The following is a 25,417-nucleotide window of genomic DNA, read 5'->3' on the forward strand; positions in this document are numbered from 1 at the left end:
CTCACCCGCCGTAAACCTGTGGCAGGAGGATTTGAGAATGTGAGTAAGGGGAGGGGAGCTCTTGATTCAAAGGTGCAGCACATTATCTCAATCTTGGGTGGTTCTCAGGGATTCAGGGAACTCTGTCATCAGCAAGCAAGTACCTTCCTGTCCCAGATCCATCACTCATCATAGTTGTGACTTTTGGAAAGTTTCTGTAAATTTCAGTGTTTACCACTGAAAACATGGATTACAGCACCTGCTTTTTATGACTTTCACCTGAAACTGGACTGATGTGGGGATCAGAGGAGACAGTAATAGATGCTCTTTGTGAGCTGTAAAGCATCCTTCCTGTGCATAGGCTGGAGAGAAAGCTTCCCTCCTCCCTTGCTCTGGCGCAATCCAAATCACCTCTCTGGATTCGACCACTAGCACATGCCTAGCTTACTCTTGCAGGCATTCAATAAGTGAATACTCATAAAACAATCATGAAGCAGCAGTCCCTTATTTTTCTTAAGGCTTTACCTGTAATGAATCATTTTTGGCCACTTTACACAATATGAATATGTAGGTCATATTAACATTTCCTCATCTCAGAGCAGGGAATTGGGGTACAGAGAAATCTATGTCACTTTCTCAGGTATGTGCTTCTAATAAAGGCGATTTGAAATCAGGACGTCAGGCGTGGTCACTGTGCTTTGCTCTATATATAGAATGTCTCTGCTACACAAAGGTGTTTGCCCACGAAACCTAAAAGGCAAGATCTTCCTAAGTTCAGCTTTGACTCTGGAGGCTCTGCTGGGCTGTCCGTTAATCAGGGATCAAAGACTGGCCTGTGAGCCAATTATTAGCAATTTCATTGTCATCTTCTGAAATCAAGGTAGTAGTTCTGTCTGCTGTAATTCATTTTCCAGGATCTTGCTTCAGGGATGAAAGAAGAAACATTCATCCGAAGTCAAGAAAATCACCCACTAGCTGGGCCAGAGTAATGAACTTCTGGCCACACAACAGGGTGCACCCTCTCAATAACTCAGAAGAAGGTACTGTGAAAAGTGACTCTAAGTTCATTCATGAGTGATTATTCTAGTTCATTCAGTGTTCCGTATTTAAGAAAGAACTATAAAAATTCTAAGCCATATTCTTCTTTTAGATTATTTGAAACTTCAAATTGACTGACTCGGTAGTTTTATAGTTATAAAAGTGATGATGAATTTAAAACTCAAAATTCAGTTTATGTTTAATAGTTAAGATGGCCTCAGTCATGTTTAGACCTTAGCTGGTTTTTGAATATTAGCTGAAACAGATCTATCCCTGAACCCACATTTCCAGATTTTTAAATATTATTAGATATTATTTAGCACCAAATCATACTAAAATGAAAGTTGAACAGATAATACAGAAAGTTCCCATATCCAGTCCCTCCAGATTCCCCTATTAACTACATCTAACATTACTGTAGTACATTTGTTAAAATTAGCAAAACAATGCTGGTACATTATTAATTAATTAAAAGTCCAAGTTTACATTAAAATTCACTCATTGTGCTGTGACATTGGGTGAGTTCTGACAAATACATAATGTCAGGTGTCACCATACAGATATCTGTACACCACTGTTCACAGAAGCATCAAAAGATGGAACCTACCCCAAATTTCATTGTGATCAATGGATAAATAAAATGTAATATATACTTGCAGTTAAATAATATTCAGCCAGAAAGAGGAAGTAAATTTTGAAGTATGTTACATATTCAAACAAGGATAGACAATATATATATTGTACATTGATACAAATATATATCAATGTCACAGTCACGACATCAAGCAGGCACAGAAAAACAAGCAAAGTATTATTCCATATATATGACATAAACAGAATAGCCAGACAATCAAAGACAGAAAGCAGTGATTACTAAAAAGTGGAAGCAGAGGTGAAGGTGGAGTTATTTCTGAATGGGTACAGAGGTTATGTAAGATATGATGAAAAAGATTATGTACAGACAGTAGTGAAGGGTACATTGCATTGTGAAGGTAATATCACTGAACTGACTACCTACAAATTATTACAACGATAAATATTATGTATATTTCAAATATATATATATATATGAGAAGTAAAAAAAAAATCCAATCAATAGATAAGGAACATAGAAGCAGCATGAGTGAAACTATCCTGTAATATTTCAGGAAAAATGCTCAGTCCATACTTTTTAACCCCTCACATCCACACACACCCACCCCATGTCCAGCCAGGTAAGGTTTACTGAGCAATTCCTGAGCAGCACCACCGACATCCTGACTCATTCTATGTCCTCTTAGCTCCTGCTGAGGCCCCGTTGGAGAACCTGCCCAGTGACAGGGCAGAGGAGAAGGCCCCGCCTACTCCCAAGGTAAGTTCGCCTTTCTTTATCTGCGATAAAAATTTGCTTTGTTTCTTTTTAACTAATTCAGACATGAAAATGTGACACTGTACGTTGTAGATGACATATACAAACCCCTTGTCTGGGGAAATGCTGGGTAAAAGTTTGTTGTCAACAAATAACTGATTCAAAGAACACTGGAAAGATTGGCAGGATCAGTTACAAACTGAGCAGAGTGAGCATTTTCTTCTGCAGAAAATATTCCTTTTTTAAAAAAAATATAATTTGTATTTATTTATTTATTTTTAGCTATGCTGGGTCTTCACTGCCGTGCAGGCTTTTCTCTAGTTGCAGAGAGCAGGGGCTACTCTCTAGTTGCAGTGTGTGGACTTCTCATTGTGATGGCTTCTCTTGCTGCGGAGCACGGGCTCTAGGGCTCGCTGGCTTCAGTAGTTGCAGCTCCCAGGCTTCAGAGCACAGGCTCAATAGTTTTGGCGCCCCCACCCCAGCTGCTCTGCAGCATGTGGGATCTTCCCCGACCAGGGATTGAACTCATGTTTCCTGCATTGGCAGGCAGATTCTTTACCACTGAGACACCAGGGAAGCCCGAAAATATTCCTTCTTGATAATGATTTCTTTTTTTTCTGGTCAATATGGACTTAGTTGGAAAATCTTCCATGAAAAACTCAAACCTTTTCCAAAAGTGTCTTCACATTTTTCTTTTGAGGAAACTGACTCAACTATGGTTTTACAGATGGTTTCCTAAGGTCACCAATAGAAAGCAGATCTGAACCCACAGTGCAGAGGATGCTGTGACCTTCACAGTGTTTTCTTTTCTGATTGCAGGTGGATGAGACAAACAATGAAAACGGTACATGTGTTGGAACCACTCCTCTGCTGATGAGAAATCTGGCTGATGCTGATGAAGAAGGTGGGACTTTCCTGCCTGCTGGGATTGGGGAGACATTCACCCTACTCTGGGTTTCTACAGGGAATGAGGGGTGGGGATGCAGTGAATGAAATTGATTTCCCACTGGGAATGGCAACCCACTCCCATATTCTTGCCTGGGGAATACCTTGGACATAAGAGCCTGGCGGGCTACAGTGCATGGGGTTGCAACTGAGCATGCATGCAGCAAAGAGCAACTCCATGTTGCACAGTCCCTGGAAAATACTAGAATGGTTATCAGGTGTGGGTTTGTGTCTATGAAAATTGAGTGTCCCTGTGTGAGCCTGTTGGTATGATTGTGAATCTGTGTGTGTTGAAGAATGCCTGTTTCCTCAGGAGCTATTTCCCACTCACACAGCACGATACACTTGTCAAGTTTCTGTTAAAAAAAAAAGAAATCTCATCACCACTGCTCACTGTAAAGTCACTCATTCTTCACTCACATAGCTATTCCTGGAAATGTAGATAATATTCTCTCTCCTCGGATGGAGATGGGGCAGAAGATAAATGGCCCAAGCTCTTGACCTCTTAAAGGGAAAAGTCAAAATGGAAACTCAGGCAAGGGTTCCAATGTGGACACTCTGGAACACTGACCTGTACTTATCACTCAGCCACAGGATCAGCAGTCCTGGGTCAAGGCATCCTTGTTTTTCAGACTATTTCATACTGAGCATGATCCCCACAGCTAGAAAACCAAAGGCTCCTTTCTCTCACTTTTTTCCTTCCTTCTCACCTTTGCCTTCCTTCAGTCCACCAACATAATGCCAAAACACAGTTCAGTCTATATTTATTAACCACCCACATCCACACACATCCATCCCACTTCCACAGCAGTGAACTCTCTCTAGCTCTTGAGCGCCACCAACATGCTGATGTTTACTCTGTGTTCTCTTAGCTCCCTCTGCGGACCTGCTGGAAGACCTGACTGATGACGGGACAGAGGAGATACCACTTACTGCCAAGGTAAGCTCCCCTTTCTTTACCTGAGATGAAAATGTTGGTTAATCTCTTTTTCCTCCCCAATCAAATTCAGACATCTGACAATGTTCAATATAGATGATACTTACAAGTCCTTGATCAGGGGAATGTTGAGTGAAAGTCTATTACCAACAGATACTTGGTTGAAAGGACATTTCAAAAATGACAGCATCACTTTCAAACTGGAAGACAGTGAGCTTTTTCTCTGAACAGAATATTTTCCCACTGGAAAAAGAATTTTGTATTTGCCTGTCAACATGGACTTGGAAAGTCCTTCCATGAAAAGTCAGAGAGTTTTCTACAGGTGTCTTCAGTTTTCACTGGGGCCATAATCTCAACAACCTGTTTCCAATCTGGTTTCCTAAAGTCACCCAAAGAACTAACTGTACCCACCGTTCACAGGATGCTGCCATCCCCAGAGATTTAAAATTTTTTAATTGAATTATAGTTGATTTATAATATTATATTAGTTTAAATGTATAACATAGTGGCTCAGTGTTTTTCCAATTATACTGCATATAAAGTTGTTAGGAAATAATGGCTCGGGCTTCCCTGGTGGTCTAATGGTTAAGAATCCACCTGCCAATGCAGGGGACATGGGTTCAACCCCTGGTCTGGGAAGATCCCACATGCTGCAGAGCAACTAAGCCCATGTGCCAACTACTAAGCCTGCACTACAGAGCACAGGAGCTACAAATACGGAGCCCGTGAGCCGCAACTAGTGAAGCAAACGTGCCTAGAGCCTGTGGTCCACAGCAACAGAGGCCACGACGGGGAGAAGCCCACGCACCGTGATAGAGAGAAGCCCTCACTCGCCACAAAGAGAGAAAGCCTGCACATAGCGATGAGGACCCAGCATAGCCAAAAATTAAATAAACAAATAAAAAAAGAAAAAATAATGGCTCTAATTTTCTGAGCTCTACAATACATCCTGGTTGCTCCTCTGTTTCATACAAAGTAGTCTGTACCCTTTAAATCCATACAACACTCCTGGCCCTGAGGAAAGGAGAACCTCTCCTTCTCCGCATTGGTAACCTCTAGTTTGCTCTGTTATCTGTGAGTCCTCACGGTGTCCTCTCCTCTCTCTTCCCAGGAGGATGCAACAGCTGGTGAAAACTGTACGTATTCTGAAACCACTCCTCTTTAGAGGAAAAAGCTAAGTGATGTGGGGTTGTCTTGCCTGCTTTGCTTAGAGAAGCACCCTGATTGTGGATTCCCACTAGGAAAGAGGGTGAAGGATTTAGTGAAAGAAATGAATTTCCCTCAAAAGAGCGCTGAACTTGTGGTATAGTCCCTGGAAGCTGTGAGATCGTTTAGATGATGTTGGCTTGTGTGTATGAGGACTAACAGGCTGTCCATATGTGAGGTTACAGGTATGACTGTCAGTCTGTGTGTATAAATGTGTTGATTCCCCAAGAGCTATTTCCCACTTACCCAGAACACTCCTGTCAACTTTCTGTTAAACAAAAAACAAAAAAAACCCATCTCATTCTTCCTTCACCACAGCTGTTCCCAGAGGTTTGGATAATATTCTCTCTCCTCAGAGAGAGATGGGACAGAGATAAATGGCCCAAACTCTTGACTTCCTGAAGGGAAAAGTCAAAATGGGAACCCAAACGAGGGTCCCAATGTCATGCTGTGGACCACTGACCAGTCCTTATCACTCAGTCACAGGATCATCAGTCCTGGGTCAAAGGGGTCTCTGCTCCGTGTACATGCCTGGCAGCACTAGACTCTCCAGAGGTCCCAGACACTGCCCATCACTTTAAGGTGGCTCATAGAACCCAGGGCAGCTGTCGGTGCATTCAACAGCCAACTTGGGTGACTCAAGCGTGTGAAACACACCCAGAAAGCCAGCACATTGTGCTCAGCTCACAGATTCTGAGAGGTGTGAGGTTGCACATAGGACAATGCAGGTCAACATCTGCCAGTGCTGGGGTCATTGTTTAGCCTTTGACCAAACACAGCAAGAATGAGGGAGGTATTTATTGTGTTGGATAATACTACCACAAGCCTTAGAAATGCTAGAATCCTGTAACTACTCACCAATGGCACAGTGGCAAGGAAGTCTAAATGAATTTGACTGTTAGTCCTGGTGCCCATCAGCCTTTTTACAAACCTCCTGCGCAGCTGGGTTAGAGACAGCAGCACTCACTCCAGCCTTCCTCTCTGTAATGAACTGTTCCTCTGGTTGGATGGCGCACGGGAGTGTGAACTGCCACCGACTCGGCGGACACGCACACATTGTTTACAAAAAGAAGACGGGGAAGAAAATGGCACATGATTGATAGTATCCATTTTTAAGCAGTAGGATCTTAGGATTTTCTAACATTTATATTTGATTTTCCTTCAGTTCAATTCATTTCAGTCGCTCAGTCGTGACCGACTCTTTGTAACCCCATGAACCACAGCACACCAGGCCTCCCTGTCCATCACCAACTCCCAGAGTTTACCCAAACTCATGTCCATTGAGTCAGTGATGCCATCCAACCATCTCATCCTCTGTCGTCCCCTTCTCCTCCTGCCCTCAATCTTTCCCAGCATCAGGGTCTTTTCAAATGAGTCAGCTCTTCGCATCAGGTGGCCAAAGTATTGCAGTTTCAGCATCAACATCAGTCCTTCCAATGAACACCCAGGACTGATCTCCTTTAGAATGGACTGGTTGGATTTCTTTGCAGTCCAAGGGACTCTCAAGAGTCTTCTTCAACACCACAGTTCAAAAGCATTAATTCTTCAGTGCTCAGCTTTCTTTAGAGTCCAGCTCTCACATCCATACATGACTACTAGAAAAACCATAGCCTTGACTAGACGGATCTATGCTGGCAAAGTAATGTCTCTGCTTTTTAACATGCTGTCTAGGTTAGTCATAACTTTCCTTCCAAGGAGTAAGCGTCTTTTAATTTCATGGCTGCAGTCACCATCTGTAGTGATTTTGGAGTCCAAAAAAATAAAGTCTCTCACTGTTTCCATTGTTTCCCCATCTATTTGCCACAAAGTGATGGGACCAGATGCCATGATCTTAGTTTTCTGAATGTTGAGCTTTAAGCCAAATTTCTCACTCTCTTTCACTTTCATCAAGAGGCTTTTTAGTTCCTCTTCACTTTCTGCCATAAGGGTGGTGTCATCTGCATATCTGAGGTTACTGATATTCTCCCGGCAATCTTTGATTCCAACTTGTGCTTCATCCAGCCCAGCGTTTCTAATGATGTACTCTGCATAGAAGTTAATAAGGAGGGTGACGATATACAACCTTGACATACTCCTTTCCCTATTTGGAACCAGTCTGTTGTTCCATGTCCAGTTCTAACTGTTCCTTCCTGACCTGCATACAGGTTTCTCAAGAGGCAGGTCAGGTGGTCTGGTATTCCCATCTCTTTCAGAATTCTCTACAGTTTATTGTGATACACACAGTCAAAGGCTTTGGCATAGTCAATAAAGCAGAAACAGATGTTTTTCTGGAAGTCTCTTGCTTTTTTGATGATCCAGCGGATGTTGGCAATTTGATCTCTGGTGCCTCTGCCTTTTTGAAAACCAGCTTGAACATCTGGAAGTTCACAGTTCACATATTGCTGAAGCCTGGCTTGGAGAATTTTGAGCATGACTTTACTAGCATGTGAGATGAGTGCAATTGTGTGGGAGTTTGAGCATTCTTTGGCATTGCCTTTCTTTGGGATTTGAATGAAGACTGACCTTTTCCAGTCCTGTGGCCACTGCTGAGTTTTCCAAATTTGCTGGCATATTAAGTGCAGCACTTTCACAGCATCATCTTTTAGGATTTGAAATAACTCAGCTGGAATTCTATCACCTCCACTAGCTTTGTTTGTAGCAATGATTCCTAAGGCCCACTTGATTTCACATTCCAGGATGTCTGGCTCTAGGTGAGTGATCACACCATTGTGATTATCTGGGTCATGAAGATCTTTTTTGTACAGTTCTTCTGTGTATTCTTGCCACCTCTTCTTAATATCTTCTGCTTCTGTTAGGTCCATACCATTTCTGTCCTTTATTGAGCCAATCTTTGCATGAAATGTTCCCTTGGTATCTCTAATTTTCTTGAAGGGATCTCTAGTCTTTCCCATTCTATTGTTTTCCTCTATTTCTTTGCATTGATCGCTGATGAAGGTTTTCTTATCTCTCCTTGCTATTCTTTGGAACTCTGCATTCAAATGGGTATATCTTTCCTTTTCTCCTTTGCTTTTCACTTCTCTTCTTTTCACAGCTATTTGTAAGGCCTCCTCAGACAGCCATTTTGCCTTTTTGCATTTCTTTTCTTGAGGATGGTCTTGATCCCTATCTCCTGTACAATGTCTCAAACCTCCGTCCATAGTTCATCAGGCACTCTGTCTATCAGATCTAGTCCCTTAAATCTATTTCTCACTTCCACTGTATAATCATAAGGGATTTGATTTAGGTCATACCTGAATGGTCTAGTGGCTTTCTCCCACTTTCCTCAATTTGGCAATAAGGAGTTCAAGATCTGAGCCATAGTCAACTCCCGGTCTTATTTTGCTGACTGTTATAGAGCTTCTCCATCTTTGACTGCAAAGAATATAATCAATCTGATTTTGGTGTCGACCATCTGATGATGTCCATGTGTAGAATCTTCTCTTGTGTTGTTGGAAGAGGGTGTTTGCTATGACCAGTGCGTTCTCTTGGCAGAACTCTATTAGCCTTTGCCCTGCTTCATTCTGTACTCAAGGTCCAATTTGCCTGTTACTCCAGGGGTTTCTTGACTTCCTACTTTTGCATTCAAGTCCCCTATGATGAAAAGGACATCTTTTTTGGGTATTAGTTCTCAAAGGTCTTGTAGGTCTTCATAGAACTGTTCAATTTCAGCTTCTTCAGCATTACTAGTTGGAACATAGACTTGGATTACCATGATATTGAATGGTTTGCCTTGGAAACAAACAGAGATCATTCTGTCTTTTTTGAAATTGAATCCAAGTACTGCATTTCGGACTCTGTTGACTATGATGGCTACTCCATTTCTTCTAAGGGATTCCTGCCCACAGTAGTAGATATAATGCTCATCTGAGTTAAATTCACCCATTCCAGTCCATTTTAGTTCACTGATTTCTAGAATGTCGACATTCACTCTTGCCATCTCCTGTTTGACCACTTCCAATTTGCCTTGATTCATGGGCCTAACACTCCAGGTTCCTATGCAGTATTGCTCTTTATAGCATTGGACCTTGCTTCTATCACCAGTCACATCCACAACTGGGTGTTGTTTTTTATTTTCCTTATGATAAGCTAAAACTGAATAAATATAATAGCATGATTTGCCTCACATGGAATTCGGTTCCCCAATGACGTTCGCTTTTAATCAAGTACAAAATCTTCTAGATGTGGTTATAAATACAGTAGCAGCAACTGTGAATCCAGGAGGAAGAAGTGATCTTGGAAGAAGACAAGGAGACAGTAGCATTTAGCTCAGCTGCGAAGCAGACAGCAGGAGTCACAGGATACTGTCAGTGAAACACAGCATGCATTTTAGTGTTTTTTACAGACTATTTCACGTGATTAGGTTCTCCAGAGATGGAAAGTCAGTGACTCTGTTTTCATTTTTTAACTCTTTTGTCTTCATCATCCAAATTCCCCAAAGGCATAATCTAAACATGTTAACCACCTGCATGCACACAATCAGGGCTTCCCCGGTAGCTCAGCGGAAATAATCCCACTGCAATATAGGAGCCACAGAAGACGCAGGTTCGATCCCTGGGTTGGAAAGATCCTCTGGAGGAGGACGTGGTAACCCACTCCAGTTTTCTTGCCTGGAGAATCCCATGGACAGAGGAGCCTGGCAGGCTACAGTCCATAGGGTCACAAAGAGCTGGATGTGACTGAAGTGACTGAGCATGCACACACGCACGTATGTCCACACAACCCCAGCCCTTGTCCACATCAAGCCAAACTATTTGAGTCGCTTCTGATGAACACAACTAAGGTGCTGACATTTACTCTGTGTCCTCTTAGCTCTCCCGGAGGATTCGTTGAAGGACAGAGCAGAGGAAGAAGCTCCACCTATGTCTAAAGTAAGCTCACCTTTCTTACCCTGAGGTAGAAAGGGAATTGAGATACGGAAAACTGAGCATGTGCATCCGGATGATGCATACAATTTCCTTGGGTGGGAGAATATGGAGTAGGAGTCTTTTACCAACTCATGATACTGGATTCCAAAGGGAATTAACAAATCGACAACATCAGCTGCACACTGTACAGTAGTGAGTTCTTATTCTTGCAGCAATTTTTCCTCCTAGGAAACTAATCTTGTCACAGCCAAGAAAAATGAACTTGGGAAACATATCCTCCCAGAAAAGTTCATTCCTTTTGGCCTAAAGAGGTTTGCTCTGTTGTTGCTGGGTTCCCTTGACTTTGCCAGTCTTTCCCACCTGGTTTTCCACTGTCACCAAACGAACAAAAACCTGTGCAAACGGGCCACAGCATGATCTGATTCTCATAGTGTTTTCTCTTCTGTAATTGCAGGTGGTCTCAGTAGAAAGTGAAGATGGTATGTGTATCCTCAAATCACTCAAGGAGAAAAGTTTAGAAGGTGTGAAAGATGGGGCTTTCTTGCTGGTTTTCCTGTGGAGAGCCACCTGATTCCAGTTTCCTGCTGGGACTGGGAATACGGGACCTGGGGATGGAATGTGATTTTCCACGTAAAGAACTGAGGCCAAGAATTAGCATCCCAGGAAGCAGCTGTATGATGGTTAGGTGATGTCAGTCTGTATACATGGGTGTGGGAGTGTCTATATATGAATTCATGTGCTGCGAATCTGTTGATGGGCACTTGCATTGGTTCTATATCTTACCTTTGTAAACAAGAACTCAGAGATGAGGCTAGTGGTCTCATGAGTGGAAACAGCACCAAGATCCTTGGACGTGACTTGAAGAGGAAACACTTTAGAGGAGCAGAAGGAAGACAGAGGAAGGCACCCAGGCCCCGTGCTGATCAGCTGCTTGGTTTCAAGATCAGGAATCGGGGTACAGCACCTGAGCCCAGTCAGGCCCTCATGTAGGATGCTCTTTGGGATCCTTCTTGATTGGGGATGAAAAAGCACAGGGCCATCTTGTTGGAGTGAACACTGGACAGGCATCTTCTTTAAGACCTGCGACAGGAACTTTCTCCTGTTCTGTCCTTGTCTCCAGCTGCCTTTGTAACACGCCAGACACCTTCCATTCTCCTCTTTCCTTCCTTCCCCCCTCTTTCTTTTCTTTGCATTTTATTTTCCCTTATTTTTCATTGTGATTTAAAAGACATAACATGAACTCTAACATCAAGCTGTTCGTGTACAGTACATTATTTTTAACTATATGTACATTTTTATACAGCAGATATTTAGAACATTTTCATCCTGCAGGACTTAACACTGCCATTTCCAGTTCCTCCTGCTGCTGGCAACCACCCTTCTACAATCTGCTTATGAGTGTTATTCAGATACTCCATTTCAATGGCCTCATCCAGGATCCGTCCTTCTACGAGTGGCTTATTTCACTTCAAATAGTGTCCTCTTTGTTCATGATGCTGCAAATGACAGGATCTCCATCTTCCATAAAGGCTGAATGGCACCTCATTGTATATATTCATCACATTTTCTTCCTCAATACATCTGCCTATGGACCTGGGGCTGTATTTCTATCTCAGACATCGTGTATAGTAGATAGTGTATACTGCTGCAGTGATCATGAGATTGAAGATCTGTTTTCTGGATGCTGACTTCTCTTCCTTTGGATATATACCAGAATTGGGATTCCTGGATCATATGGTAGGGTCTGTTTGTAGTTTATTGAGGAAACTTCATACTGTCTTTCATAATGGCTGTATCATTTTATATTCCCTCCAACACTGTACGAAATTTCCAATTATCCACATCTTCACCAATTTGATTTTCTTTAAAAAATTTTTTTAAACTCACACCCACATTTGAATGCGTATGAGGTGATACCTCACTGTGGTTTAGATTTGCATTTCCAGGACGATGAGTGATGTTGAGCACATTTTCATATGTGTGTTGGCTATTCATATATCTTCTTTGGAGGAATGTTTATTCAAGTTTGTAGCCCATTTTAAAACAGAATTATTTGTCTGTTATGATGCAATTGAGTTCTAGTACTTTATTATATATTTTGGATATTAGTTCCTTTCTCAAATATTAGATTTGCAAATATTTTCTCCCATGCTGTAGGATGTTTTTTCATTCTGTTGATTGCTGAAGAGACTATTCTTTCTCCATTGTATAGTCTTGGAACATTGGTGAAGGTCATTGTTTCAGTATGTAAGAATGTCTTTGAAAAATTTTCTTCTGGTCCATGGGTCTATCTGCCTGTTTTGATGCCATTACCCTACTCTTTTGATTGCTGTGACTTTGCCATATGTTTCGAATTCAGGAAGTGTGAAGCCTCCATCTTTGTTTTTGCTAACAAGATTGCCTTGGCTCTTTGGGGTTCTCTGTGGTTCCCTACACATTTTAAGAAAAAAATTTCCCTTTCTATAAAATGCCATTAGATTTCTGTTAGGTGTTGCAGTGAATCTGTACATCACTTTGAGTGGTATGGAAATCTCAACAATATTGGCTTCCAGTGTATGAACACGGCATTTCATTTCAACTTTGTTTTCTGTTCAGTTGATAATTTGAGTCCGACTCTTTGCAACCCCAAGGGCTGCAGCGCGCCAGGCTTCCCCATCCTTCACCATCTCCTGGAGTTTGCTCAGATTCATGGCCATTGAATTGGTGATACTATCATTCCCGTTAGTGGCTCGTATTTAATTCTTTCAGCAATGTTTTGAAGTTTCCTGTATACAAGTTGTTTACCATCTTAGGACCTTTGTCCTTGACCTCCTGACCCTTCCAGAGCTGGGGTGAGAAGGATGGGTTCGTGATTCAAGGGCAGTGTCCACTCTCCCCCTGCCCCTCCTCTTGGATTATATCTAGCACAGGTGCACTGGGCAAACCCCAGCACCTCAGCTTATATGCCCCCTGCTAGGAATTCATCTATGACCTAAGTGTTGACATTACTGTTTGAGTGTGCCCCCAAGGCTTCAAATGGGACTTCCCCAGGGCTCAGCAGTAAAGAACCTGCCTGAAACGCAGGAGACATGGCATGAGCTGTAAGTTTGATCCCTGGGTCAGGAAGATGCCCTGCAGAAGGAAATGGAAACCCACTCCAGTATTCTTGCCTGGAAAATCCCATGGACAGTCCATGGAGTCGCAAAACATGCTGGCTGCATGGCTTAGCAACTAAACAACAACAACACAAAGGCCTCACATAATTGCTGGCACATGTGGATGAAAGCAGGAAATATAAATGAATGCTCAGAGCAGACCAACAAACTACTCTGCAACAAGGAAAAACACAGGGGCGGGCTGGATGCCCCTTCCTCACCAGTGTATCTCTCAGTTCAGTTCAGTTCAGTCGCTCAGTCGTGTCCGACTCTTTGCGACCCCATGAATCACAGCACACCAGGCCTCCCTGTCCATCACCAACTCCTGAAGTTCACTCAAACTCATGTCCATTGAGTTGGTGATGCCATCCAGCCATCTCATCCTCTGTTGTCCCCTTCTTCCCCTGCTTTCAATCTTTCCCAGCATCAGGGTCTCTTCCAATGAGTCAATTCTTCGCATGAGGTGGCCAAAGTATTGGAGTTTCAGCTTTAGCATCAGTCCCTCCAATGAATAGACAGGACTGATTTCCTTTAGGATGGACTGGTTGGATCTCCTTACAGTCCAAGGGACTCTCAAGAGTCTTCTCCAGCAGCATAGTTCAAAAGCATCAATTCTTTGGCAATCAGCTTTCTTCACAGTCCAACTCTCACATCCATACACAACTACTGGAAAATCTATAGCTTGGACTAGACAGACCTTTGCTGGCAAAGTAACATCTCTGCTTTTTAATATGCTATCTAGGTTGGTCATAACTTTTCTTCCAAGGAGCAAGCATCTTTTAATTTCATGTCTACATTCACCATCTGCAGTGATTTTGGAGTCCAAAAAATTAAAGTCTCTCACTGTTTCCACTGTTTCCCCATCTATTTGCCACAAAGTGATGGGACTGGATGCCATGATCTTAGTTTTCTGAATGTTGAATTTTAAGCCAACTTTCTCATTCTCTTTCACTTTCATCAAGAGGCTCTTTAGTTCCTCTTCACTTTCTGCTATAAGGGTGGTGACATCTGCATATCTGAGGTTATTGGTATTTCTCCCAGCAATCTTGATTCCAGTTTGTTCTTCTTCCAGTCCAGCATTTCTCATGATGTACTCTGCATATAAGTTAAATAAGCAGGGTGAAAATATACAGCCTTGACATACTCCTTTCCCTATTTGGAACCAGTCTGTTGTTCCATGTACAGTTCTAACTGTTGCTTCTTGACCTGCATACAGATTTCTCAGGAGGCAGGTCAGGTGGTCTGCTATTCCCATTTCTTTAAGAATTTTCCACAGTTTGTTGTGATCCACACAGTCAAAGGCTTTAGTCAGCAATAGATGTTTTTCTGGAACTCTTGCTTTGTCAATGATCCAATGGATGTTGGCAATTTGATCTCTGGGTTCCTCTGCCTTTTCTAAATCCAGCTTGAACATCTAGAAGTTCACGGTTCATGTACTGTTGAAGCCTGGCTTGGAAAATTTTGAGCATTACTTTGCTAGTGTGTGAGATGAGTGTGGTTGTGCAGTAGTTTGAGCATTCTTTGGCATTGTATCTCTAGAGCTGCTCTATTCAACGGCAGCCACTAGGTGGGTGTACCTGTTCACAATTAATTTAATTCCATCAATAACTAACCCAAACTATTAAAGGGAAACAAAACAAAACATCCAATGCTTAGTCATACTAGTCACATTTCAAATGCTGGATTTTCAGGTTTGTAAACTTGGAGGTAAGAACTATAGATGGATTCCTGGAAGTGAGAAGTTGAAAGGTTATTCTTCAGCTTCTCCCTATTTTTGAAGGTTTACAACTGTGACCAATGTCTTATTGAAGATTAGTGAGTTCACAGAGCCCAGGGAAGATCTCAGAACCTGGAGGAAACCAGAGGGTTTCTCTGTGTGATCCAGAATAACCTCAAGTTAAGCAGGAGAAATGGGTGGGTCACACTTCCTAATAACTTTACTCCTCATATTTTTGTTTCTCAGAATGCATTTTGGAAAGCATATATGACAGTGAAAATGAATGGAATACAGGTAGGGAATGACATTCAGGTAGGATACAACTTGAAAGAGCTCCTGGGGACACTTGGGTTACACCTGCTGTTGAGGAAGATGTAGACAACATTGAAAAACAGGAAATATATGTAGAAATGTCCATTTCATATTTTAATATTAAAAGTTTAAGAAGGATTGTCGCCACGAGTTCTGTCTGTGCTGTGATTATAATTGCTTATCTTCTTTTGTGGACTTCCCTGATAGCTCAGTGGTAAAGAATCCACCTGCAAGGCAGGAGACAAGGGTTCGATCCCTGGGTGAGGAAGATCCCCTGGAGGAGGAAATGGCAATCCAGTCCAGGACTCTTGCCTGGAGAATCCCATGGACAGAGGGGCCTGGCCGGTTACAACCCATAAGGTCACAAGGAGTTGGGACACGACTGAAGTGACTTACCACACATGCATATCTTCCTTTGTATGTAAAAACCATCTTTTCTGTAAGGTCTGTTCTTTCTTTTGGTCACTGCCAATTTGAAAGACTGGTGTCTGATGAGTACCCAAAGGGTATTGTGCACAAGAGATTGTGGTTTTGTGTTTATTACTGGCCTATGTGGCATATAATCTGCTGGGACACGAAACTCCCATAGGCACTTGCACCTGGACACCAAGTTCTTCTACTGAGTGTCAGCTGTTGGACCAGAATAAATTCTCTCCCTCTACACTTTGAGAATTTGTGGCTTGTATGCATGAGCTCAGGAAGTACTTACAAATGAATGATCAGATCAGACCAGCACACTGCTCTGCAGTAGGGAACAATCACAGGCAGAGCAATAATAGCTCCTTCATCTTTGATAGTCTAGATCTGTGTTATACAGTGTGATAGCCATTAGCCAGAGGTACCTGCTCACAGTTGTCTGCTTCAATCAATAATTAACCCACTCTATTCATATAAAACATGAAACTCATCCAATTACTCAGTCCCACCCACTAGGCACATTTCAAGTTTGTTCATACAGTTGGAATTTCAGGTTTGTAAATTTAGAGGGAAGAGCTATCATGGGTCTGTAGAAGTCAGAAGTTTCACGGTGCAGCTTCAGAATCTTTCTCTCACATGGACTTTTCAACTGTGAGCAATGTCTTGTCGAGTGGTCTGACTCCACGGAACATAAGGAGGACCTGAGAACCTGGAGGGAAAAATCAGGGTGCTGCTCTGAGACCCACAATAACCTCAAGTGAAGCAGGAGAAACGGGTTGGTCACACTTTCTAACAACTCTATCACTCATGTTTGGGTTTCTACAGACCAGATGCTGGAGAGCTCATACAGCAGCCAGGATGAAGATGCTACAGGTAGGGAACAATACTCAGGTAGGGTCCAAGAGGAGAGGGGTCCTGGGAACACTTGGGCTATACCTGCTTGTTTGGAGACTGAGGAAGGTGGATGTGAAATGGGGGGAAAATGTTGAAATATGGGTACAAATCGGATTTGGAGTGGGTTTTTTTTTTTTTGGTATTTTAAATGAAAAGTGAAAGTGTTAGTCATTCAGTCGTGTCCGACTTTTTGTGACTCCATGGTCTGTAGCCTGCCAAGCTCCTCTGTTCATAGAATTCTCCAGGCAAGAATACTGGAGTGGGTTGTCATTTCCTTCTCCAGGGAATCTTCCCAACCTAGGGATTGAATCCAGGTCTCCTGCATTGCAGGCAAATTCTTTACCAACTGAGCCACCAGGGAAGCCCTTTGTATTTTAAATATACAAGAGTAAATGGAAATGTGTCCATGGTCTTTGACTGTGCTGTGTCTACAATCAACTTTTTTGCCTTTAGTACGCAAAAAGTATTTACCTACGATTTTTCCTGCTTTTGTTACTGGCCAGTGTGAAAGTTTGGTTTCTGATTAGCACCCTGAGGGTATTATGCACGAGAGATTTTGGTGGTGTTTTCTTTATTGGTCTATGATGCACATAATCTTCTGGGACACAAAACTCTCATTGGCACTTGAACCTGGACACCAAGTTCTTCTGCTGAGTGTGAGGAGGTGGACGAGAAGTCTCTCCCTCTGTACTTTAATGGCATCACATTCATGTTCTGCCCTCAGTTTGTTCCTCATGTAAAGGGCACCCCCAGTGTGGAGGAGTTAAAGGATCCATCCTCTGGGGTTACTGCGTTTGCTCCAGTATCCTTGATCTCATCTCTGCCTCCTCACCTCACCCAAGGCTTGTGTTGTGAATGAATATACTTCCATTTCTGGGATGTCCATATCCAGTGGCCCCTAGAGACCCTCCCTGGCAGGCAGTAATTCTGGTGGACTGTGTGCAGGGGCTGCTGGGCTTGCTTCACACACTGCTGACCTTTGTCGCCTGTGACTGTCCAGGTCTCAGGACAGAGCTTCAGGACAGCAAAGCCAGAGGGCCCTGCTGATCTTAGATCCCTCTGCTCCAACCAGACATGCCTCTGTAGAGGCCCCAGCCTCTGTAACGCTCATCCTGTGACCTTTCCTCAGGCCTGCCCTGCTCTGTTCCCTCCATCTCTAAGGTTCAGGGCAAACATGGGCAGGTACAGTGTATTCATGTAGGACATGTGTTGAATCGTTTTCACATTAAGGGAATTTGGACTACTTATTTTTCCTCTGATTTTACTCTCATCTTCTGTAAGGGGCTAGGAGATCTATGGGGTTGGTATGAGGATTAAGTATCTCCCAGGTGCCTACAGTCACTCCAGGCACAGGACAGTCACTTCTCATGTGGACTTGGTTGCGCTTCCCTCCCACCACAGGGGCCAACACAGTATCAGGCCCATGCCTGCTACTCCATGGAAAGGAGGGATTGCCTAGTTGATCCATCGTCTGATTGAGGCGGGTGGCAGTATACCCATGGACATTCCTCCAGTGAGCCCATACTGGAGAACTATATGATTGATGGAGGGGACAGGAGAAAGGAAAGAAGCACTAATTAAGAGAGAAATAAGGAAAGGAAGGAGTGAGGAGGATGGAGAGAGAGGAAGGCAACCTCATGCACAGAGATGCTGAACACAGTGGCTGCCTGAAGGAGGAACAGGATGACACGGGCCTTCATTTGTGGTCACATGCAGGGGATCTGAGGGCTGCAAAAGTATGTGAGAGGTCAGAGACCCACTCCTTCACTGCAGGGGCGAAACAATCGATACCTTGGGAGGACCATGGACAGAAGGACAGAAGGGATTCTGAGGGCAGGCTACATGATCCCAGGAGCATCAAGGCCCCTAGTTCTCATATTGACTCTAATGTTCTGCTTTCCTTTCTCTTTGCCACCGCATCGTTGCTGCCCTCGGACACTAGAATACCACTTTGAGTCTAATGAAGAATCGGATCAGGAGAGCAACAGTCTGCATGTAATTTATTTCTTTAATCTCTTTTCCATTTTCTCTTTTCTTCTAATCATAAGCTCCTCTTTGGAGCGCTTTCGCATCCCCACTTTGGATGATTCTTGTCCTAAAGGATCTGGCCTCATGCGGGCACATGTGTCCTGGGATCTTTTATAAAATCTCTCTGCAGCCCTCCTCCCCCACTTTCCTAGCATCCCCCTGGCTCCTGACCGCACTTCTGCACCACTGAATCTGGTGGAGTTACTCTGAGTGGTCTGGGCAGGAAGCTGGCTTTGAGTCAGACCCCTTTGAAATCTGGCCCTGCCCTAGGGTCCCCCACACGGGTATTCTGCTGCCCTGGACAGCTCTGGACATGTGCAACCATTTTCTTCCCTCCAGATGTCAAGATATTCTCTCCTTCTCCTCTTAAGAGAAGCTCTTGGGTCTGCAATCAGCGAAGAAGATGACAGGGAGGAGGAGACATAAATATGGAGGTTGGGGATGAAAGGTAAGACACGGAAGTGCTCGCGTTCTCCGTCATGTCCCTAACTTACTTGATGGCATTTCGGGAAGACCAGCACACACACCGAGGCAGCTGTAATTGCGTGTGACATAAACATGGAGAAAAGAGGATTGTAATGATTCACGCAGACAAGTGGAGAATGCTGTGAGCTGAGCACATCTCCTAGGGGGATTGGTATCCTTTCACAGAAGACCCCAAGGTTCCTAGGTGTTGTCCTCCAGTAGCTCTCACATTGGAGGGGAGGAGCCAGCGTGTGGATGACTCCAGGAGACGATGTTCAAACTGTTTCTTTGTGAACAGCACCACTCGAGTGATGTATCATCACCATCTGCAGGACCCGGTCCTGCCCTTCCAAGCCCCCAGTGTCGTCAGCCCAGAGCACCCCCACTTAATCACTAGCTGATGGCATTGACTTCCTCAGTTCCAAAGGTTTGGAAAAAAAAGAGTGAAGAAGACACAGGCACCCCAGTGCTCAGAAAGCAGGACAGCCCCACCTGCCCAGCCTGGCATCCCTGTGGTGCTTAGTAGTCCCAGCAAAGCAGAGGACACTGAAGGATCCCAACCTGAGTGGGAGCTGTCCAAGCCTCTGCGGAGGCCAGTGCAGCACTTAGGTTACCCCAGGGGATCATTTGTCAAACTGGAGTTTAAAGTTCTGTAGATTCTAGTCTATGTGTCAAATTCCCACTAAACACCTGAGAGCAATTCAAATCAGGGTTCACCTGGGATGAGTTACAGGGCAGGATTCAAGTTACTTTTGTTCCTTTTATTTATTTGTATTTATTTTAACATCACTTTTTTTTAAAATTACACTTTAAAAAGCAGTGTCTTCTGTAAACTTTTCACGTTGCAATATAACACTGAGATAAATCCATGTTTTTATTACCACAGCTTAATGACTCTGATGCTGGGAAAGATTGGGGGCGGGAGGAGAAGGGGACGACAGAGAATGAGATGGCTGGATGGCATCACTGACTCGATGGACACGAGTTTGAGTGAACTCCGGGAGTTGGTGATGGACAGGGAGGCCTGGCGTGCTGTGATTTATGGGGTCGCAAAGAGTCGGACACGACTGAGCAACTGAACTGAACTGAATGATTTTTTAAATTAAAAGCACAGTCAAAGCTTTGCTGGGGGCTTAGAATCATTGTCGTTTAGTTGCTAAGTCGTGTCCAACTCTTTGCGACCCCATGGACTGTAGCCTGCCAGGCTCCTCTGTTCATGGGATTCTCCAGGCAAGAGCACTGGAGTGAGTTGCCATTTCCTTCTCCAGGGGATCTAGAAGCAATGATCAGGGATAAAGGGAGCTGCCCATGTCTCTGTCATTTCCACTGGGCAAATCTCACAACTGGTGGTATTGAGTGTGGGCTGGAGGGGCAGGGTCACCCCTCCTACCTGTGTCATCAGACCCCCTGCTCCTCACAGGTTCCAGAGGAGAGGCGCTCGGCTTCTTTGCCCCAGAGTCCCAGACCTTCCCCTTTCCTCTGAACCAGTTTCACTGTCCAGGGGCTTGAAGGCTACCCAGACAAACGACGAATCCAATTGCTCCCACAGGACATTCATATTCCCTCTCTGCTAACAGACAACACCTTAAGCAAACAGCTGCAAAGAGACCCCAGTGCCCTGTGGATCTGACCTCTGGGGAGGTCAGGACCTGAGGCTACTTCTCCGGACTGCAGAGTCTTCTGGCTCCTGCACACTCACTACACACACAGCCCAGGGGGCCTTCTTCCATTTGTCTTTGAGCCTCCTTAGTGATTCCAACCCTCGTGTTTGTGTTGCAGGTTCTGCTGGGACACCTGTGAAGGCCTTGACCTGGGGGCCTCAGCCTGGGCCTCAGGGGGGAAGGAAGCAGTACAGAGTCAGGGGTTTCCAACTGGACAAGAAACAGGGTTGGCCTCACTGCTCATCTCCTAAGGAACCTAATTTAGTACAGCTTAGTTTTTTCATTGTATAGCTTTAGTATTATGTTCAGATATATGTTTTATATATACTGTGGAAGCTTTCTATATTAAATAACATTCATCTATCTAGTTGCTTTTAACATATTTTCCTATAAAAATCACCCTAATCAGAGGTAGGATTAAATGAATTGTTGTCAGGCATTCACCCTCATGTCCACCACCAAGGTCACCCCCTCCCTTATGTCACCCTCATTAGTCTTCATTATATCAGGTGATTGTGAATTTAGTCCATACCATCTGTCCTGACATGTCTTTCTAAGGATTCTGTTTTCTGACGTCTGTTCATTCCTTTGGTCATGGGAACAGTATTTCCCTAGATCTTTCATGATGACTTGAATGACAGGACCTTTGATACCCAGTTACTTGCCTGCTAGAAAATTCATGACTCATCATTTCTCTCCTTGAGCAGTTCAAATACATTGCTCTACTTTTCTCTGGCACAGAGTATTTCTCTCCAAAACGTTTGATTGAATTCTGATTTTTGTTCCATTCTACATCACTCGCTCTTTTGTTCTAGACGCCCAAAAGATTTCTGTTTTTCTTTAAAGCCCTGTAAGTTTACTAGAATATCATCTGTCTTTAGTCATTACAAGCGAATGCACATTGTTCTCTTCAAAAGGCTATTTAAAAGTTGTTTTTAAAATTATCAGAAAAATTTGGACAATAATGCCTATTATTTGCCATGCATCTTTTGTTGATTTTTCTCTTTCAGGTCCTTGAATCTTTCAAATATCAGATCTTTTATGATTATATTTCACTTTTAACACACTCATGAAATACAATTTTTTGCTTATTTTACAGGAGTGTTTTTAAACAGTGTTTAAGCTCTACCTCCTTACTGGTTCATTTCTTACAAGGTATTATTTGACAGCACGTTTCTGTTTAAATTTCACTTACGTGTGCTTTTCAATATTTTCTTATTCTTTTGGGAGTTTCATGTCTTCGTTTGAGTTTTCTTAATTCTGATCTATGTTGTACTTTTAGTGTTCGTTATTAATTCATAGCATCACCCATGAAAAGAGAATGGTCACACCCATGAAGAACTGCTAAGCACCTGTGTAGGGGTTCATTACTCCAAGTCCTTTTTTGTTCGTTAACTGAAGTACAATTGACATACATCCTGATACTTTCAGCTGTATAACACAGTGGCTCCATATTGCTGTACAGAACAAAATAATCAAGCAACAGGACTAGTTACCATGTGCTGTGACACAAAATTACTGCAACATTACTGACTACATTCCCCATGTTGGATATTTCATCCCCTTGACTCATTTCTTTGGGAAGTGGAAGTTTGCAACTCTTAATCTCCTTCAACAATTTCTTTATCACTCAATCCCACTTCCCCCTGGCAACCAGTTGTTTGTTCTCTGTATCTATGAGTCTGTTTTGTTGTGTTTCTTCATTTGTTTTTTTTAGATTTCCACATATAAGTCACATCATATCCTATTCATCTGTATCCATCTGACTTATTTCACTTTGCATAGTACTTTCTAGTTCCATCCATGTTGTAGCAAATGGCAAGATTTCATTCTCTTTTATGGCTGAGTATCATTCCATTCCATGAGTAACCACTTCCTCTTTATCCATTCTTCGATCAATGGACACTGGTTGCTTCCTTATCTTGGCCAGTAAAATGATGCTTCAATGAACACAGAGCTAAATATATCTTTTCAAATTATTTTTTTGTGTGTTTTCTTCAGAATACCCAGGATGGAACTGGTGGATTGTATTGTAGTTCTATTTTTAATTTTTTTGAGAAAACTTCATACTTGATATATTACTTAAGATATTGCCTAATAATGCAGCCTACTATACTTCACCTCATTCTGTAGCTCTTAATGAATATTCCATTTTTTTCTTCACTATTAGATTCTTTAAAAGTAAAAAAAAATTTAGGACATATTTTTTAATCTGATTCATACACATAATTTGCCGAAACTAGGAATGAGTTCATGAATTTTTTTTGAAGTTCTGATGTTTCTTTACATTCCTATACCTAAAGTTGGTATTTTTTATAAACATGATTTATTGAGAGTGACACTGAATGTACACATATACAAACTCTAAAACCAACTTTAATAAAAAAAACATTTTGATTGCAAACCGAATTTGTTTCTGTGTTAATGGACTGACTGAGAGGATAAAGGCTGGAATGCAGAATTATAGAGAAAAGAAAGAAAATGTGGGAATGCATGAAAAGGCAGATTTCTTTGCAAAAAACAGAGAGAAAAAATTATTTGTGTAAAGAAGGAAAATATCATGCTGTACAATTTGGTGGAAAGAGTATTTTCCCCATCTTAAAAATCTGCAATTTAATTCCAAGTATTAACAAATGTGGGCTTCCCTGGTGCTCAGTGGTAAAGAATCTGCCTGCAGTGCAGGAAATGTAAGAGATGTGGGTTCGATCCCTGCGTTGGGAAGGAAACATTAAACTTTGGAGGAAAACATAAGCAAAATATCTCCTTACTTTACCGTAGAAATATTTTACATATCTTGGTAGTCTCATTTAGAATATTTTGTTTGTTTATTTTTGCTTGCTTTTTATTTTTATTTTTAAAAAATTTTTATTTTACAATATTATATTGGTTGGTTTTGCCATACATTGACATGAATCCGCTTGGGTGTACATGAGTTCCCCTTCTTGAACCCCCCTCCCACCTCTCTCCTCCCCTTATCCTCCCTCTGGGTCATCCCCACGCACCAGCCCCGAGCATCCTGCATCATGCTTCAAACCTGGACTGGTGATTCATTTCACATATGATAATATACATGTTTCAATGCCATTCTCCCAAATCATCGCACCCTCACCCTCTCCCACAGTCCCAAAGACTGTTCTATACACCTGTGTCTCTTTTGCTGTCTTGCATACAGGATTATCATTACCATCTTTCTAAATGCCATATATATGTGTTAGTATACTGTATTGGTGTTTTACTTTCTGGCTTACTTCACTCTGTATAATAGGCTCCAGTTTCATCCACCTCATTAGAACTGATTCAAATGTATTCTTTTTAATGGCTGAATAAAACTCCATTGTGTATATGTACCACAGCTTTCTTATCCATTCGTCTGCAAATGGACATCTAGGTTGCTTCCATGTCCTCGCTATTATAAACAGTGCAGCGATGAACATTGGAGTACATGTGTCTCTTTCAATTCTGGTTTCCTCGGTGTGTATGCCCAGGAGTGCGATTGCTGGATCATATGGTAGTTCTATTTACAGTTTTTTAAGGAATCTCCACACTGTTCTCCATAGTGGCTGTACTAGTTTGCATTCCCACCAACAGTGTAAGAGGGTTCCCTTTTCTCCACACCCTCCCCAGCATTTATTGCATGTAGACTTTTGGATGGACTTCCCTGGTGGCTCAGAGGTTAATGCGTCTGCCTCCAATGAGGGAGACCTGGGTTCGATCCCTGGGTCTGGAAGATCCCCTGGAGAAGGAAATGGTAACCCACTCCAGTATTCTTGCCTGGAGAATCCCATGGATGGAGAAGCCTAGTAGGCTACAGTCCACAGGGTCGCAAAGAGTCGGACGCGACTGAACAGAACAGACTTTTGGATAGCAGCCATTCTGACTGGTGGAAGTTCACCATTTTAAAGTGTACAGTTCAGTGGTTTTTAGAATATTCATTAAGTCCAATGTTTAAAAAAATTTATTTTTATGCTTCATTTTCATTTTGCCTAATTTTATCTTCATATTTCTGTGCTTTCATGTAGTTTTCACATTTATCATTTTAAATTGGTGTTACCATATCTTCAGTTACATAGCCATTCTCTATTCATTGGACATGTGGGCATTCTATTTCTAAAATTATTACAATTATTAATCTCATTAATTTACAATAGTTATTTCATTAATTTTTGTCAATATATTACTAAAATATTAATTTTAAAATTAATATTTTGTATCATTATTAATAATGATAATACTACCTTAAACAGATCAATCTTTATTTTGAATCATTTCTTTAAGAATATACTCAGAGGTATTAATTACTGAATAAAGGAATGTGATTATTTTTAAATTCTTTAAAGTTTTTTCCTTAACTCTTGTAATAAACTGAGATGCTAACAATGTTTGCGTATACCCGTATTCAATACCCGACCAGTACTAGGTTTCATTATCTCATTTGTTTTGCCAAATAAAGTGGTATAAAATGGTACAATGAAGTAATTTTAAATTTAATCGC

The 25,417-nt window shown here is 42.3% G+C and overlaps 1 protein-coding gene across 2 annotated transcripts; it reads left to right on the forward strand.

Moving 5' to 3' along the window:
• The first annotated feature begins 898 nt into the window (after window positions 1-898).
• Window positions 899-23,294, forward strand: LOC129551618 (uncharacterized). 2 transcript variants are annotated; one of them, XM_055419743.2, is made up of 12 exons: window positions 899-1,019; window positions 2,298-2,368; window positions 3,185-3,269; window positions 4,183-4,250; window positions 5,359-5,383; window positions 10,242-10,300; window positions 10,752-10,776; window positions 15,395-15,442; window positions 16,703-16,750; window positions 18,714-18,766; window positions 19,139-19,247; window positions 21,044-23,294. In XM_055419743.2, exons 1-11 carry the CDS (start codon window positions 968-970, stop codon window positions 19,223-19,225), a joined length of 621 nt encoding a protein of 206 aa, XP_055275718.2. In that variant the 5' UTR covers window positions 899-967; the 3' UTR covers window positions 19,226-19,247; window positions 21,044-23,294. The 2 variants fall into 2 exon arrangements, with proteins under 2 accessions (XP_055275718.2, XP_088701190.1); XM_088845064.1 differs by lacking the exon at window positions 15,395-15,442.
• The last annotated feature ends 2,123 nt before the right edge of the window (window positions 23,295-25,417 follow it).

The sequence above is a fragment of the Moschus berezovskii genome, chromosome 17 (genome assembly GCF_049115385.1).
Source record: "Moschus berezovskii isolate FMDL1 chromosome 17, NW_MosBer_1.0, whole genome shotgun sequence".
Taxonomy (NCBI): Eukaryota; Metazoa; Chordata; class Mammalia; order Artiodactyla; family Moschidae; genus Moschus; species Moschus berezovskii.

What these genes read in the sequence shown, in the direction of transcription:
- LOC129551618 (XM_055419743.2), top strand. Translation starts at nt 968, where the DNA reads ATGAACTTCTGGCCACACAACAGGGTGCACCCTCTCAATAACTCAGAA. An exon ending in AGGCCCCGCCTACTCCCAAG is followed by an intron (nt 2,369 to 3,184) that starts GTAAGTTCGCCT and finishes TTCTGATTGCAG; the next exon opens with GTGGATGAGACAAACAATGA. An exon ending in GGCTGATGCTGATGAAGAAG is followed by an intron (nt 3,270 to 4,182) that starts GTGGGACTTTCC and finishes GTGTTCTCTTAG; the next exon opens with CTCCCTCTGCGGACCTGCTG.